This window comes from Furipterus horrens, unplaced genomic scaffold (genome assembly GCF_987537825.1).
Source record: "Furipterus horrens unplaced genomic scaffold, mFurHor1.1.pri manual_scaffold_4, whole genome shotgun sequence".
Taxonomy (NCBI): domain Eukaryota; kingdom Metazoa; phylum Chordata; class Mammalia; order Chiroptera; family Furipteridae; genus Furipterus; species Furipterus horrens.
This window is the reverse complement of record NW_028327174.1, coordinates 195,185,192-195,201,668: the sequence shown is the minus strand read 5'-3', so window position 1 is coordinate 195,201,668 and position 16,477 is coordinate 195,185,192. Positions and strand designations below refer to the sequence as shown.

The 16,477-nt window shown below is 36.3% G+C and overlaps 1 protein-coding gene across 1 annotated transcript in view; it reads right to left on the bottom strand.

The window, feature by feature from the left end:
* The window catches only part of RABGAP1 (RAB GTPase activating protein 1), a 147,150-nt gene that overhangs the window by 78,300 nt on the left and 52,373 nt on the right, over positions 1-16,477 (bottom strand). Inside the window, exons 11-13 of the mRNA XM_090274692.1 lie at positions 10,568-10,742; positions 6,431-6,524; positions 2,878-3,028 (exon numbers count right to left, since the gene is read on the bottom strand). Of these exons, the coding sequence (XP_090130818.1) occupies positions 2,878-3,028; positions 6,431-6,524; positions 10,568-10,742 (420 nt within the window). The remainder of the gene's footprint in view (positions 1-2,877; positions 3,029-6,430; positions 6,525-10,567; positions 10,743-16,477) is intronic.

Sequence of the window (16,477 nt, the reverse complement as noted above, 5' to 3'; positions counted from 1 at the left end):
AAGGATGTTTACAGTAACACACTATTTAGAGGCTAAAAAGTAGAAACAATGTAAACACTTACCAATAGAAAAATAGTTGAATAAAAGACTATACTTAAAAACAGATAAATATATATCACATTTGTTTAAATGAAATTCTGTGTGAGTAGATATCTGTATAAAGAAATTATTTATGTTCAAGGACAGATAGGGAGGATAACAGAAAAGAACCGGCTTTGATGTCAGTCCTCGGTTCAAATCCTGCCTCTATCATTTATTTCCTCTATGATCTATTTATTTACTAGTTGAGTGACTGTAAGCACATTACTAGGCATCACTGAAATAGCTTCTTCATTTTTTAAACATAGTAATTACACCTCACAAGAATTTTCTTAGAATGAGATAATGGATATTAAGTACTTAATACAGCATCTGACATACATTATGTGCTCTAAACTGGGCAGTTATAGCTACATTTTTCCCTAAGATGAAAAAATCTAAAAAGTTTTCACTTAAAAAAAAAAAAGCAGGCGAAAAGTGCCTCTAAACTCCATTGCTTATAACAAACAAAAAATACCTTTAAACATATATACTTATGTATATTACTGAAAACTCCTTTGTCCCTGGATTACAAATGCCACATGGCTGGATTCCTATGAAGGCCCTCTTCTGGGCTGCAGACTGCCAACTTCTTGCTGTGTACTCACATGGTGAAGGTGGCAAAGGATCTGTCTGGAGTCTTTTTTTATAAAGCACACTAATCCCCATCACCCCCAAAGGCCCCACCTCCTAATAACATCACCTTAGAGGTTAGGTTTTAACATGCATTTTGAGGGACACAAACATTCAGACCATAGCACCTCCTATATATAAGAATGTTCATAAGCAACTTTCTTCATAATAGCTAAAAATGGAGGGAACCCCCACAAACATCTATAATAGCAGAATGCATTTTTTTAAGTGCGGTTTACTGATGCAATGGAATACTCTTAGCATTAAAATAATGAAAACAAAACAAAAAAAGAGCAACTGATACACTGTCAAAAACGGATGAGCAAAAAAAGAAGTCAGACGCAGACAAGTACATGCTGCATGACCGTATGACTGCATTTAAAGCAACACCAACTTCCATTAAATAACACTGTAGTGTAAAACAATAAAAAAAATTTCACCAATATTATGAAGGTTAAATAATTTGTATTTCCTGATCATTTACCAGCAACTGAAACTAACATACACATCATCAGAGATCTTGTTAGGTGCCAGCCATCCGCATGATATTAAGTTTAATGTGAAATATAAAGCACATGACATCAGCACATATAAAACAATCAAATATATCAGATTTTATGAATAGCTGATCTTTTAAATGTCATGTAATTATCAAGTTCCTATTAAAAAAAGACATCACCATTTTCATGGAACCAGAAAAGTAGACTATTTCAGGTCTTTAAAATTATCTGTATGAACAGCCACACTAACAACATTTAAGAAATAATTTTTGGCCAAACATTTCAAAGGACTTCAAAAAATGAACTAGAAAGATACAGTTACAACTGAGAGTTATAAATTCGAAATATGATTTTCCAATAAAGGGTACACCAATTAACTAGGTGTAGCTTCCCTAGCTCTACATGTTACATACCCTCATCTTCCATTCATACTCTGAGCACAATGCTCTTCCATCCTTCCATGCCTGGGAGCTCTCTTCTGGAACCCTTCTTAAATGTTACATTTCTGATAAAGACTTTCCTGGTTCTCCCAAGCTGAATTTATTAATACTTTTGATAGTTCCGACTGTGTTTTTTCAGACTATCATATGACATGTCTGTCATGTGACAGTTAATTGCTCCAGCACTATGGTTGTAACAGATACTCAATAAATGCTGGTTAAACAATTATATCAACATAATAGAAGGAATCAGAATATTAGTTCTTGAAAGGAAAAACAGCTGTCTAGAAATAAGATGAGAAGAAATACTAATATTCTGAGCTAATCAGTGTCATTTTCTATAAGATCCAATATCATGTTCAAATGCTGTTCTTGCCTTCAAAAGATTTTTAAATAATAATTTTATAAAGGTATTACTCATCTCTTATAAGGTGTTCATAATTTTTAAAAGAAGTACCACCTTTTTTCACATTGAAAGTCTCATATATTATTGAGGGTTCTGAGAAATTTATTCATAAGCCAGGTTTTGGATTTGCATACCATTGGAAAAACTGCTTCCTAAATAAAAACATTTCAAGAATTTGATTAAACAGAAACAAAAATTAAAACCAGTAACATGGTTTCAAAGGCACAAAGCATTGCCTAGCCTTGCAGAAAATTATTTCAAATTCTGTATGCTTGTACCAGAAAAAGTTTTTGTTACTTCGCTTACAAAACCTTGAGGATTTCATGGACTTGAAAAGCGGATACTATAAAAAATGAGAATTCTTCACTTTAGAGAAATAAACTAAAAGGAAATATGTTTTAAGATACAAAACTATGTTTTTCCAATTGTAGAAACTAGAATTAGGCCTTACCTACCTACAAAGAGTCAATTTCTGTGGCACATGAAAGGAACTAAAATAAACAAAAGAAGTTTTTACACATTGCAAAGCACAACTGATCCAACTAAAAAAGCTGTGGAATGCAATTACAGTCAGAAAGGGTTTAGGTATAGTACAGTGGGTAGAGGACATCTTTTGCCTGAAGGTGAAGTCATTCAAGAAAGAAAACCTAGTCTTCTTTGTGCCAATACGAGAAATAACTTTGAGCTAAAGTATAAAACTTCTATTCTTATATTAGATAAATGAATTATAAAAATTCTAGGAAACCAAATAGCCACAATGATCTTTTCATTACAAATATCTATGAGTATTAATGTTGAAGCTGAATTGTCATCCTCTTACCTTTGTGATGAGAATACGGTATTTTTCTACCAGCTGGTCATTGTTGTGACAACCTGCTAGCAGCTGCCAGACTTCTCCCCGAAGAGCTTCAGGAACACCGCTCCTTACTAATGATGACAACTGCTTTGGTCTCACACTCAAATTGAGATGCCTAAAAATAAACCCATAACCCAGAAGTACATAAGAGAAGGGTTCTCTAAAGAGTATTATTTTTACTAAAACTAAATTAATGATTTACAAAGACTTAATAAAGGTCACATACCGATAAAGAAAAAAACAAAAAGCTGTTCAATTAGAGGGGGACAAGATAACTATAAAAGACTGGGCGGAGGAAAGAATTCTGTAATCAGACCTGCTTTGTGATTTGAAGACCACCATTAGTAAGTCAATGAAGCATTCTTCTGACGTAAGAACTCTTGTGACTATCGTATTTAAGCAAAAGTTACTGATACAAAATGACCACTATTAAAATTATAAAAAGGTCTTAGACTTTTCTCAAATGTTCCCAAAATTCTAGCAGAGCAATGCACAATGCATTTAAAAACAGTTAATTCTGTGATGTTAGTATCCTAATGCAAGAGCTATAGATAATTCAGTAGTGTTGTCTTTGCTTAGAAGAAGGAAATTATATATATATATACACAGATATGTATATATATGTTGAGAGCAGAAAGAACAACAGCAGTTCTGCTACTTAATTCAAGGATTGGTAGACGATGGCTTATGGGCCAAATCCAGCCCACCACTGGTTTCTATAAATCAACTTTCATGGAAGCAGCCATTTTTATTTGTTTACATATTGTCTGTGACTGCTTTCCCACTACAACAGCAGAGTTGAGGAGTTGTGACAGAAACTATTTGGCCACAAAGCCTGATGTATGTACATTTGACCCTTGAAAAAAATATATAAACCTAACTTTAGGTTTATTTGCTAACTCTAGTTTAATTTATATTGGTAAAAATTTCAGAATAATTTTATATCACTGATACCATTAACTTTATCTAACTTAGCATATTATTTTACAGTGACATTAGTTCTCTTACCCACTAAGAGTCACATTAAAATGAATTTGGAAAATTAGAGCTCAAAGGTATTATTACGAACATTGCCACTGAAATAGAATGTAGTTAAATAAACCAGCTTTGGGGATGTATTTTAGACTGTTAAAAATTCTGGGCTTGCCATTTACTAAGTGGAATTGCTAACTTAATCTCTGAGCCAGTTTCCTTGTCTGTCAAAATGGGTACTCATTCATAAGGTAGTGAGAGCCAAGACAGAGTGCTTAACAGCACAGTGCCTGGCACATGGCATATTCTTTAGTAATTACTACTATCACGACATCAATGTTTAATCTAAAATAATTCTGAATGGCAGTTTAATAGACTTGGAGGTTGTGAATAAAGAAACAGATTCAGAAGAGTTAGGTGACTTGTCCAAGACCATACTGCCTGGAAGTAGGAAAGGGGGTCTTTGAAGCCTTGTCTACCAGGCTCTCAAATTCCATAATATTGTGATACTTCCTATCCACAGAACACATATAATCATGATGAAAAATACAATTAACTGAACTGAGAAGAAACTGTATTATTATTTCTGAAGACATAACTGAAACCAACAAAAAGTTTTAAACACCCTGAAGACAGTTTAGACAGATGGAAACTCAATTAATATACCCGAGGGAGTGGAAGAAGGACATAACTTAATTAAATGAATTAACAAAACTAATAAATAATGCTTGATAACAAAAAGTCCAAGCAATTATATAAAATGCTGATGAGTTCATCTAATAAAATCTAGAGTCTAACTGCTATATCTAAATGATTTTAAATACACTATTATGTAACCATTCAAGACTCAATTACATTTCTATTTTAGAGCCAGAAACCTTTTTATACAGATAAAATTTCTGCCAGCAGCAGTCCAAACACTCCAAAGTCACTGAACTGAAAATATAATTGTAACGAGAACATCAGCAGGTTTGTCTCCTGATTACTAAAGGAGTATCAAAAATAAATGAGAACTATTTCCCTGAGGGGTTCTTGCAGAGTTCATTTATTAAAACCACTTATGGAAAGACAAACTGTGCTTTGGCCTGCACTTATTCCAGTACACATTTGACATTTCCCCATGTGAAGAATATTTTACCAAAAGTGTAAGGCATTGTGAGAGCACTAGGAGCAGATGATGCCCACTTGTAGTCCTATCCCTTAAGGGCAAGAAGCTTTTTTTAAATGCTGCCACAGTTTTACTAAGAATACAGTGAAAGGCTTCAACAGCTAAGACTTTTGAGAAAAATCAAAGTCCAAAGTAGAAAGCCTACGGGGTACTTGTATGACAACTTTAATAATCAGAAAGTCTGAAATAGAGAAGTGAAGTGATCGCTTTCAAGCTCAGCTGTTTTTCAGCATATCCTGGTATCCTACACAGAGGAGAAAGGAAACATATAAATGTCTCACCAAACTGCCTTACCAGAGTTATCTCTGGTTTCATTAATAAATACCTAAAGGTAGTATATTCTTTTTAGACAGTCTGTAGTAGAGAATTTCAACCTTGGCACACATAAACTAATTACTAAAATTCTGTAACAAACAAACAAAAAAAATTTTTTTTTGCCGACCTGACAAAAAAAATACGTATAATTTTGATGCATTCATACCAAACAGCTATTGTTGTATTGGCTGTTGTCGTTTTTTTTAATTTGATAATCTGAGGGAAAAGAGGTCAGTGGCCAACTAAGCAGTCAGGTATTGCATGTTTTAAAAATTCTTGTGGCACACCAGCTGAAAATTGCTGGTCATAGGATAACGCTAGTTAACACTGTTGTCAAGCCATCTCTCTTTTTTAGAGACTTTATTTATTCATTTTTAGAGAGAGGGGAAGAAACAACAATATGAGAGAGAAACTCAGCTGCCTCTCGCATGTGCCCAACTGGGGACAGAACCTGCCACTCAGGCATGTGCCCTGGCCAGGAATCCAATAGGTGACCTTATGCTTAGCAGGACAACACCAAACCAACCGGTCAGGGCACGTTGTCAAGCTATCTCTTGACCTGATGAGAAGTTCCTGAATTTTACAAGTGTTAGTAGGGAAAGTAATTAGTAGAGCAGTTAATATGTACCATGTTTATAACATTCTGCTCTGTCACCTTAGGTGAGTAACACAGGTAAGGAAAAATCCCACCTGGGGTCTCACTTGTGGCTCTATGTGTTGTGTGAACGTCCTATATTATACCTCACTGAGTATTGTATATTGTCTAACTATTGTGTACACCTTAACGAGTCCGGGGCTCCTAACCTCTTCGATATAAAGGACCTCTGTCCTTAATTATTCTCACTACGGACTCCATCTTTGAATAAATATTATCTGCAGCAATGAGAATTGACTAGGTTTCCAACTTTCTAAATGTTGATGTCAGGTCTTCACTAACACCCTCAGAAACCTCTAAAACAGAATGTAACACGTGAAACTCATACTTAGGTTTCTATCATTGGTTCCAAAATGGAACACAATAGCATTGCAGATGAAAAGGAGAACTATTCTATCGTAACTTACCATTTTGACAGCAGTTCTCCCCATGTTTCAAGAATTTTTTCTGCACATTCTTTGGATACATCACCAGAGCCACTCAAGAGGGGTTCGTCATTATCTTTAATAAACAAAACAGACACAAAAAGGTAACAGAAGTGGCTATGCTAGCCAGAAGAATGATGTGGACACGGAACAGTCAAACTGGAAAGATTTTACTGGAAGCATAAAGGCATACTTTCTCTCTTTTAGTATGCAGGTACAAATACAAAGAAAAGAAAAGTGGTTCTGTGTGGAATGTTGTTGTAATCTCTTTCATTCTCTTTTGCTTTCCATGTAGGTCCATGTTATGTCAACTGCAGAAAAGAGCCATTTAATTATAAAATGACAGGACTTAAAAAATGGTACATTCTCTCTCCTTTTCCAAAGCAAACAGCGTTAAGCATTAAAATATATAGCAGTCTCACTTACAGCGGCTGAAAAAATTACACACCACCTAAGCGCCCAAGAGCAGGAGAGCAGAGATTTGCTGAATAAATTATACGTGTTTACAATGTAAATGCATCCTGACATTTGTTTACATAATGATATGGTAAAATACCACATAATATAAAAACATCAAGAGCTAAATCTTCATTATGATCTAATCCATATTAAAAAATAGAAAATAGTTTGGAATGAACTATGCCAAGATATTGGTAAGTACTGCCTCTGAGTGATGGAGGTATATTTTTTCTCTCATGATATATTTCTTCTCTCCTTTCTGTTTTGATGATTTTCTAGATTTTCAACAATGGCATACATTAAAGTAGGAAACAGAAAAAAATTAAAAGGACCAAAATGAATCATTTCAAATTTAATTCAAATAATTAGGAAAAGTATATTCAGATATGAATTTTAAAGATTTTAAGATATGAAGACGTTGAAAGAAATGACACCAGTAAAGGCACGTGAGAGGCACTGGAAAGTGTAATGAAAGAGGGGGGAAAACAACGACTCAGTATCTACTTAATCAATCCTCTTTTGTTGGGACACTTGGGGAGTTTTCAACTTTTTGCTACAAATAGAATCAGGATGAACAAATCTTGTTGCTTTCATTGGGTATATGCCCAGAAGTGAACTTCCTGGGTAAAAAAAAAATCAACAAAAAACCCAGCATACTTTTAAGGGTTATGAAACTTAACTGCCTTCCAAAATGGTTTTACCAACTTATGTCTCCTCTGGTTGAGTACAACAGTACTTGTTTTCACGTCCTTGCCAATGCTCTTCCTAGATTTTCTGGTTAACTTGCTACACAAAGTTTAGAGGTTTACACACCTGATGATTACATTATAAACTGACTTTTTTTAAAAAAAGACTCAGAAATCCATGATACTTATTATTAAACTTTCTTGTATTTGCCTTGGGCATTATAGTCAATTTTGATGGTGAGACAGGGAAGAAGCCACACTGAATGTGAGACGTCTTCTACAGATGGACAAGCAGGAAAAGAGAGAAAGGCTTGAGGGCGCTACGATAAACTTGCACTTTACTATTTTGCCAAAATTGGCCCTACTTTCTAACGACTCAACTAATTCTCTACACATTAAAATGTCAATATAACTCAACTCTTCAGAGAAGGCAGCTTCAAAATGTACTAAAATTTACAAGAGATGGCAATTCCTTCAAAGAGATTAGACCTATCTTAGAAAATTCTCTTACTGTTTGGATGCTTTCAACAAATCTGAAGAGTAGTAGTCTGAAATATGTGTTTAGAACTCCACGGACCTAGGGGTGGGGAGTGAGCACTCAGTCAGGACGTTGTTTCTGAGATGCTCCCCCGCCATCCCCTCTACAACTGCTGGCCTTCTGCCCTGTAAGCACAAATACCCCGTGAATACGGAGCCACTCTAGAGGACTGTAGCCATTTCTTTCCAGGGAGCAAACAGATCACAGCAGGACTGTTTCCTGGGTCTGTATACTGAATTCGAGAGAATTAAAAGATGGCATGGCTCCCCAGTCCTTCCGAGTCCCACTTAACACAGTATTCCATTCCAGCAATTGTATTTTACACGAGGGGAAAAATGTGGGGTAAAAAAGACACTCTTCCTCCACAGAGTGTGTTCTAGTGTCCCCTGATTCTCCCACGATGCTTGTAGTCCTTATGGCTCCCTAATTAATTGTCAGGAAAGGTCTTCTGAATCCCCTCAATTATATTTAAAAATCTATGCCTGTCTGCTATTCAGTATATAACTAGATGTCAGTCCTAATGCTATCATTTGGCTGAGCCCACATTTCTCTGTAACTGGTACATGCTCTTTAAAACGTCTATTATGGAGACTTGAACAGTCTCTGTTTTCATAGCAAATAGTGTGTCTTTGTCAATTTTTTGGTGGTTTAGGTTTTTATTGCTGAATCTAAGTGGAGAAGAGTTCTGTAAACTTTTACTTGCTTTGCCATCTTAAACAGTGCTGACCTAGAGGGGAAACTGCTAGTCTCAAGACCACCAGGTACACAGTAGACAACTCAAACAGCAGTAACAAGTTCACTTCTCCCAGTTTTAACACATGACTTGAACTGGCTTCGCAGGGAGACTAAATTATATGTGTGACTTCTCCAAAAACAATATATGTGTTTTCTTTGCACTTCAAAATGTTTTATGTGAACTAAATGCACAAAAATGATAACAGAATACAGCTCAGAACTTTAATTCATAGACCTGAATTAAATCCTCCCTGCTACTTCTAGCTGTGTGACCTTGAGCAAATACTTTTCTGAGATTCTATTTCCCTGTATGCAAAATAAGAATAATAATGAATTCCATTTTTCAGGGTTTTTGTGAGGATTATATAAACGAGAGTATCATTTTATTTTATAAACAAAGTACCTGCCTGACACATATTAAGAATCTAGTAATTGGTGGCCATTATTACTAATAAATTATCCTAAGTTGATTAGTCACCAGAAAAATGGAAGTTACAGAGAACAATGGGAGTGGAAAGTCAGAGCTTGCTCTAAATTTGAAAAAAATACATATAATCATGAATATTATTTCTTTTAACCTAATCAATCATTCTGGCCACCTGTGCCATTGGTAATGCACTTTCTTAGCCAGGAGTGCACAAACCAGCCCACGTAGCCCTGCTAAACTCTCCCTGAACTTTGCAAGTCCCAGCTCAAAAACCACCCTTCATCCGCCCCACACCACAATGCCCACAATGAAAAATGGATCTCCTCTATGCTTCCAGAACACGTCTATGAACCTCCCGCAGACACATGCTCCATATGACCTTCTAGCATAATCAGCTTTCTCCCCCCTTAAAAAGCCCTGGTACAAAGTTATGAACTAGAAAATGCCTCCCAAACCTTCACTTTTCCTGTGCTCCTTCCCTTCTTTTCTGCTTCTTTGTACTATCTCTTAAGAGGTATCAACAGGCTGACAGATTAGTTCATAGATATAACCATTAAAAAAGAGGGAAAAGGCCAACTGGTTGATTCCTAATGTTTATCAGTGTAAAAAAACAATACTGTTTAAATATCAATTTGTATATTGAAACGTATCATATATTTTGTGATAGGGTAAAGTGAAAGCCACTTTTGGCAAGTGAACTTGTCCCAGTAAAACGAAACCAATGAGATGAAACATTCAAGCGAACCTGTGTAAAATCTACTCTAAAAATGTGCTAATACAGTAAGCTAGTGCTAAACTGATTTTCTTTTTTTAAATATATTTTTAATTTTTGACAATTTTATTTATTTATTTATTTATTTTTAGAGAGAGGGGAAAGGAGAAAGAGAGGGAGAGAAATATCATCGTGTGGTTGCCTCTCACGCATCCCCAAATGGGTACCTGACGTACAACCTAGTCATGTGCCCTGACTGGGAATCGAACCAGCGACACTTGGTTTGCAGGCCAACGCTCAATCCACTGAGCCACAGCAGCCAGGGCTTAAAATGATTCTTTAAGGAAGAACTAACTGTAAGTCTCGTTCTGTCCAACTTGATTACAATTATGTTAAAGTAGGCCTGAGTTCATCTTTTTCAGATCTCCCACATTCCTTTGCATATAGTAGACTCTCATGAGTATTTACAGAGAGAATTTCAAATATTATGTCACATTATCAATTCCCTGGTAAAATTATGTCCTCCACCCCAAAAAGAACTGAAGCTCTCCCTTCAATTTACCTTCCTCTTCATCATCTTCCGGAGGAGATGGTATCATTGAGCTCTGAGATCCAGACTGCGGCAGGCGAATGGAGGGGCTGGCTGTAGTTTTCCTCCTCTCTCTTTCTGATTCACTTTCCAAGCACACAACTTCATATAACGTGTCAGTATTGTTCTTCCTCTCTTTTTGCTTTATCTTAAAATGAAAAAATATTATTTTATGAAGCAGAAAAAAATCTTTAATAGAGCACTACTTTTAAAAAAATGATCTTATTGACTATGCTGTTACAGTTGTCCCAGTTTTTCCTCCTTTGCCCTGCTCTACCCAGCCTCACCCCACTCACGCAGGCAATCCTCACACTGCTGTCCGTGTCCGTGGGTCACGCATGAATGTTCTTTGGCTGCACTATTCCCTGTGCTGTACTTTGCCATCCCCATGACTATCCTGTAACTACCAACTGGTACTCCTTAACACCTTCACCATTTTTGCCTATCCCCTCCGCCCCACTCCCATCTAGTACCCATCAAAACGTTCTCTGTATCTATGATAGATACAACTAGAATCAATTGTTAATAGATATGTATTTAGAGTCATCTTATTGTTCATATTTTTTATCTTCTTTTTCTTAAAGACAACCCTTTAACATTTCATATAATACTGGTTTGGTGGTGATGATCTCCTTTAGCTTTTTCTTATCTGGGAGGCTCTTTATCTGTCCTTGCTTTTCATCACTTTGAATATTTCTTGCCAATCCCTTCTAGTCTGCAAAGTTTCCTTTGAGAAATCAGCCAACAGCCTTATGGATGCTTTTAAGATTCTTTGTATTTAACCTTTGGCATTTTAATTATGATGTATCTTGGAGTGGGCCTCTTTGGGTTTATCCTGTTTGGAACACTATGCTTCTGGGACTTGCATGTCTATTTCCTTCACCAAGGTAGGGAAGTTTTCCATCATTATTGTTTTCAAATAGATTTCCTATTTCTTGCCTGTTCTCTTCTCCTTCTGGCACCCACATAATGCAAATGTTGGTACACTTGAAACTGTCCTAAAGAATTCTTACATTATCCTCATTGTTTTGGATTCTTTTTTTTCTTGCTGTTCTGATTGGTTGTTTCTTGCTTCCTTATATTCTAAATCACTGATTTTATTCTTAGCTTCATCCCCTCTACTTTTGGTTTCCTTTAAATTATTCTTTATTTCAATTAGTGTATCCTTTGTTTCTGAATAGATATTTTTTAAAAGATTTTATTTATTTATTTGTAGAGAGGGGTGAAGGAAGGGAGACAGAGAAGGAGAGATACAGCAATGCCTCTTGCACATTCCCCACTGGGGACCTGGCCTGTAACTCAGGCATGTGCCCTAACTGGGAACTGAATAGAAGACGATTTGGTTCACAGGCCAGCACTCAATCCACTGAGCTACACCAGCCAGGGCTGAAAGGGCTTTTTATACTGTTGAGGGTCTTCACTAAGTTCCTTGAGCATTCTTACTACCAGTGTTTTGAACTATGCATCTAGTAAATGGCTTGTCTACATTTTGTTTAGTTGTCTTTCTGGAGTTTTGATCTGTTCTTTCATTTGGGCCAAGTTTCTTTGTCTCCTCATTTTGGCAGCCTCCCTGTGTTTGTTTTTATGTATTAGGCAGAGCTGCAATGACTCCCAGGCTTAGTAGTGTGGCTTAATGTAGCAGGTGTCCTGCAGAGGCCAGTGGCACAGCCTCCCCTATTACCCAAGCTGGGCACTCAAGATGTGCCCACTGTGTTGGCTGTGTACACCCCCTGTTGTAGTTGAGCCTTGATTGCTGTTGGCACATCCAAGGTCAGCCACCAACTGTGTTCTGTCCAGTGTCACACAGCATAAGCTACAAAGTGATCTGCAGATGGCTGCGACTTGTGCTGGTCTTGGAGGTGCCCATGAGAGGCCAAGCTGTGAATCGAGGCTGGCTGCTGCTAGTGTTGGGCCTGGGGCAGCTTAGCGAGAGTGACGGGGCTCACTGAAGCCAGATGCTGCTTGTTTGAGAGAATTTAGGAAAATCTGAAGCATGGGCGAAGACAAGTCAATCGTATGGAAAAGCCACTGGAAACAGCTTGGGTGGGCCCGAAAGCTGGGTGGGGTAGGGTCCCAGGGAATTCCCAGGGTGGGCCAACAGTGTGAGCCAAGGTTGATGAAGTTTCATATAAGGGTGCCCACCTGCCAGCTCTGTGGCTCTGAGTGGGGAAGGTTCAGAAAGAAACTGGTCTTTGCCAGCAATTCTGTCTGGGAGAAAGCTGCCCTCAGCTCTCACCCTGATGCCAGACAATTCAGTTCCTCCTTGTATGTCCCCGATGTCTTTCAATCTGCCTCCCCCATGCTGGAGCTCAGAAGGAGTCCAAGTAAGTCTGTGTGTGAACTCTTTAAAAGGAACTGCCTGGGACTCCAGCAGTTTCTGTCTTCCACAGCTTCAATACCCCCTGGTTGTTACAGCCAAAAATTATGGGGACTTATCTTCCTGGCACCGGAACCCTGGTCTGGGGAGCCTAGTGCGGGGCTGAAACGCCTCACTCCTGACTTTCATCTGTCACACATGGGTGTGGGACAAGCCTGCTCTGAGTTTCTGCCTCTCCTATCAGTCTCAATGTGATTTCGTTTTTAATTCGGTAGCTTCTTTTTTAATTTCGTAGTTGTAGAACTTCCATTCAGCTCGATTTCTGATGGTTCTGAATATGGTCATTCTATAATTTAGTTGTAATTTTGATGTGGTTGTGTGAGGAGGTGAGCTATGTTCACCTAGGCCACCATCTTGCCTAGAAGTCCTAATTGAATACTACTTCTGATGTCATATAGGTTGTGAGAATAAAAAGTATTACTTTAAATATCTATATGAAATGTAACTTTTTCTAAATAGAAAAGTATGTGCTTATATTTTAAAATCCTTAGGAAAACTGGGTGTTTGTTGAGCGGTACTCCTATCTAGTTCTGCAATTCTATTTATTGTCTTAAAACTGGATCATCAAACATCCAACCGATACTTAGAGAGTAAACTAAAAAGCTAACCATTCTGTATCTTCTAAGTTGTTTTAACGTGTCCTTCAAGGTTTCCCTTATTAAACTCTGCATGAAAAAATGTTTTAAAATACTCTAAAACATAAAGTTTAGGACTAAGAAAGTACTCATACAGTAGTCCCTCTCCATATCACGGTTCACTTATTGTGGCCTCACTGTATTGTGAAATTTTTAAAAATATTATATTTAATTATTTATTGTGGATTTTTCGCTATATCGTGGGACTTTACAGTACTGTATACGTATGTTATTAAAGTTACGTAGGTTTAAGAGTGTAAAATAAATGTAAGGTTCCTACTTCGCTGGGGAGGGGGGTGGTGTCTAGAACGTAATACCCGCGTAAGTGAGGGAATACTGTATTTCCCCCCGCTTACTTTAGCTTAAAACTGTACAGGAAACTTCTTCAACTGAAATCTACAATTGGGGGTAGGAGGAGAGGTGAGTGGCAGAAAAAAGAATAGAATCCACAAAAGTTTTGATAACTAAAATTTGTTTGTATTTCGGTTTTGTTTTGAGGTAAACATATAACAGTTTAAATTAACCTAAGTTAAAAATTAAGAACAGGGAGTATAAAACTTTACCAGCACAATATTTATGTATATTAACATTCCATATTACAGCCAGTTTAAGGAGCTAGACAGAAAAGACGAGTGAAATACAGAGCAGTAGGAAAAGACATAGAGACAACTAGAAAGGTGGCTACACCACAGAGAAGGACATAAACACATAAAGTTAAGATACGGAAAGAGAGAGAGGGGGAAAATAAGAAGTTTGTTTAGGTGCAGAAACACCAGACAGAGTAGATTTTATCATCTCAATGTGCATTTGGGTTCTTAAGAAAAATTATCCCTGTCCTGGAGGCCAAGACAATGATGGCAACATATCCTTTCAATATGATCCTGAAGCAATGTTTAATACAGGAAGTGTTAAGCTTTTCTATAAAGGGCCAAATAGTGACTATTTTAGGCTATGTGGGCCAGTAATCTCTGCCACACATACTCAACTCTGCTACAATGGTGCAAAAGCAGCAACAGACAGTGAATGAATGTGGCTGTGTTCCGGGGAAAAAAAATTATAAAAATAAGCACCAAGCCAGACTTGACCCACAGACTGCAGTTTGCCGACTTTAACATGTCCACCTGAGGATTATTTAATTTTATTGATAAATAACCAACTCTGATCTAGCTACTTACTATTATTTAAGGACCCAGATTCTGTGAAGTTACATATTAACCTGCAGATTTGTGTCCAGTAGATATGCAAATGATTTCTGTCCAACAGAAAAGATAACCCAAAGGTTACCTACAGGATATTAACCAGTTTCTTTCTAACCTACCAATCGTTTTCTAATATTCTTTTTTAAAGGAAGAACCATATAAACTCAAGTTCCTCAAAACTTAGAACCAGTTTTATCATCTTACTGGTTCCCTCATTAATGAACTGAAATAAAATCTTTGACATGATCATTCTAAAATTGGAATGACTTTTAACTTTTATATATTATACTTCTACAGAAAATGGATTTACTTTGGTTGTTATAAATTACTCTGAAACATTAGCTAATTACAACCCAAAATAGCTGAAAGATCATTAATAGCTCTTTATCTTTAAAAAAAATTTCTTGGATTTTGTGCCATAATTAGAAATGCTTTTATCTAGAAACTTGTCGTAGTGACTAGAACAACATTGTCTTTTGAAGTCAGATAAACAGAGTCAAGAACTAAACCCCAGTTGTAAGTCAAGTACTCCAGCTATTAAAAATATTGCTCATTGTTAAAGCTGGGTAATAGTACATAAGGGTTCATTATACTATTCTTTTTATTTTTTTTAAATTTTTCTGTTTTTACTTTCTGAAATAAAATTTTAAAAGCACTTGTAAAAGACAAAACAAGGTAGACTTAAGAAAGAAAAGGTGCCACATGTTCTTGGATAAAATGACTGACATCATAAAGATGTCAATTCTCCCCAATAAAAATACCAATAATTTTTTCCAGAGTTACAAGGCAGAAACTAAAATTTATATAAAAATAAACTATTAAGAATATCCAGCAAAACCCACAAAAAGAACCAACTGGGAGGGATGATAGTCCTACCAAATATTAAAACATATTATGAAATGTACATAACCAAAGAGCGTAGTACTGGTACCTGAAAAATGAAAAATACAAAATCCAAAAAGAGGTCTAAATACACATGAAAATGTGATATATGATAAAGGTAGCAACTCAAATCAATGGAGGAAATTATACTTTGTAATGAATGGTATTGAGACAGGTGCATGGCCATTTGAAAAAAGACTGAATAAGAAATATACTTTACACAATATATGAGAATACATAGTAATGAATCAGATCTAAAGGTAGTAAAATGAAATACAGTAATTTTGAAAATGTATAAATTCCTTTATTACTTGGGAGTAGAGACAGCACTTCTGATTATGACCCAAAATCCAGAAACTTTAAAGGAAAAACTTGATAAATTCAAGTACAATACGTACAAAAATTGTGTCACGAAAGTCCAAAAGACCATCATTATTTAAGTCAAAAGACAAGTAACAAACCGGGAGAAATACTTGCAAATTATATCTCAAAGGGCTAATCTCTCAAATATATAAAGGGCTTCTAAAAATTAAGGATAAAAAGCTCAAAACCAAACAGCAAATATGAAGACACAATTTACAAAAAAGAAAAATCACCCTTAAACATGAAAAAAATGCTTGTTTTTATTTATCAAAGGATAAGTTAAAACTACAATAACATGCCTAAATTTAATAACAGTCTTGAAAAGCCTGTGGAGAAACAGATACTCTCATACCTAGGAATTTGGCAAATAAAACAGAATTACATAAGCAAAATTACCTCAAGTGCCAACAGAAATCTATTCTAATAG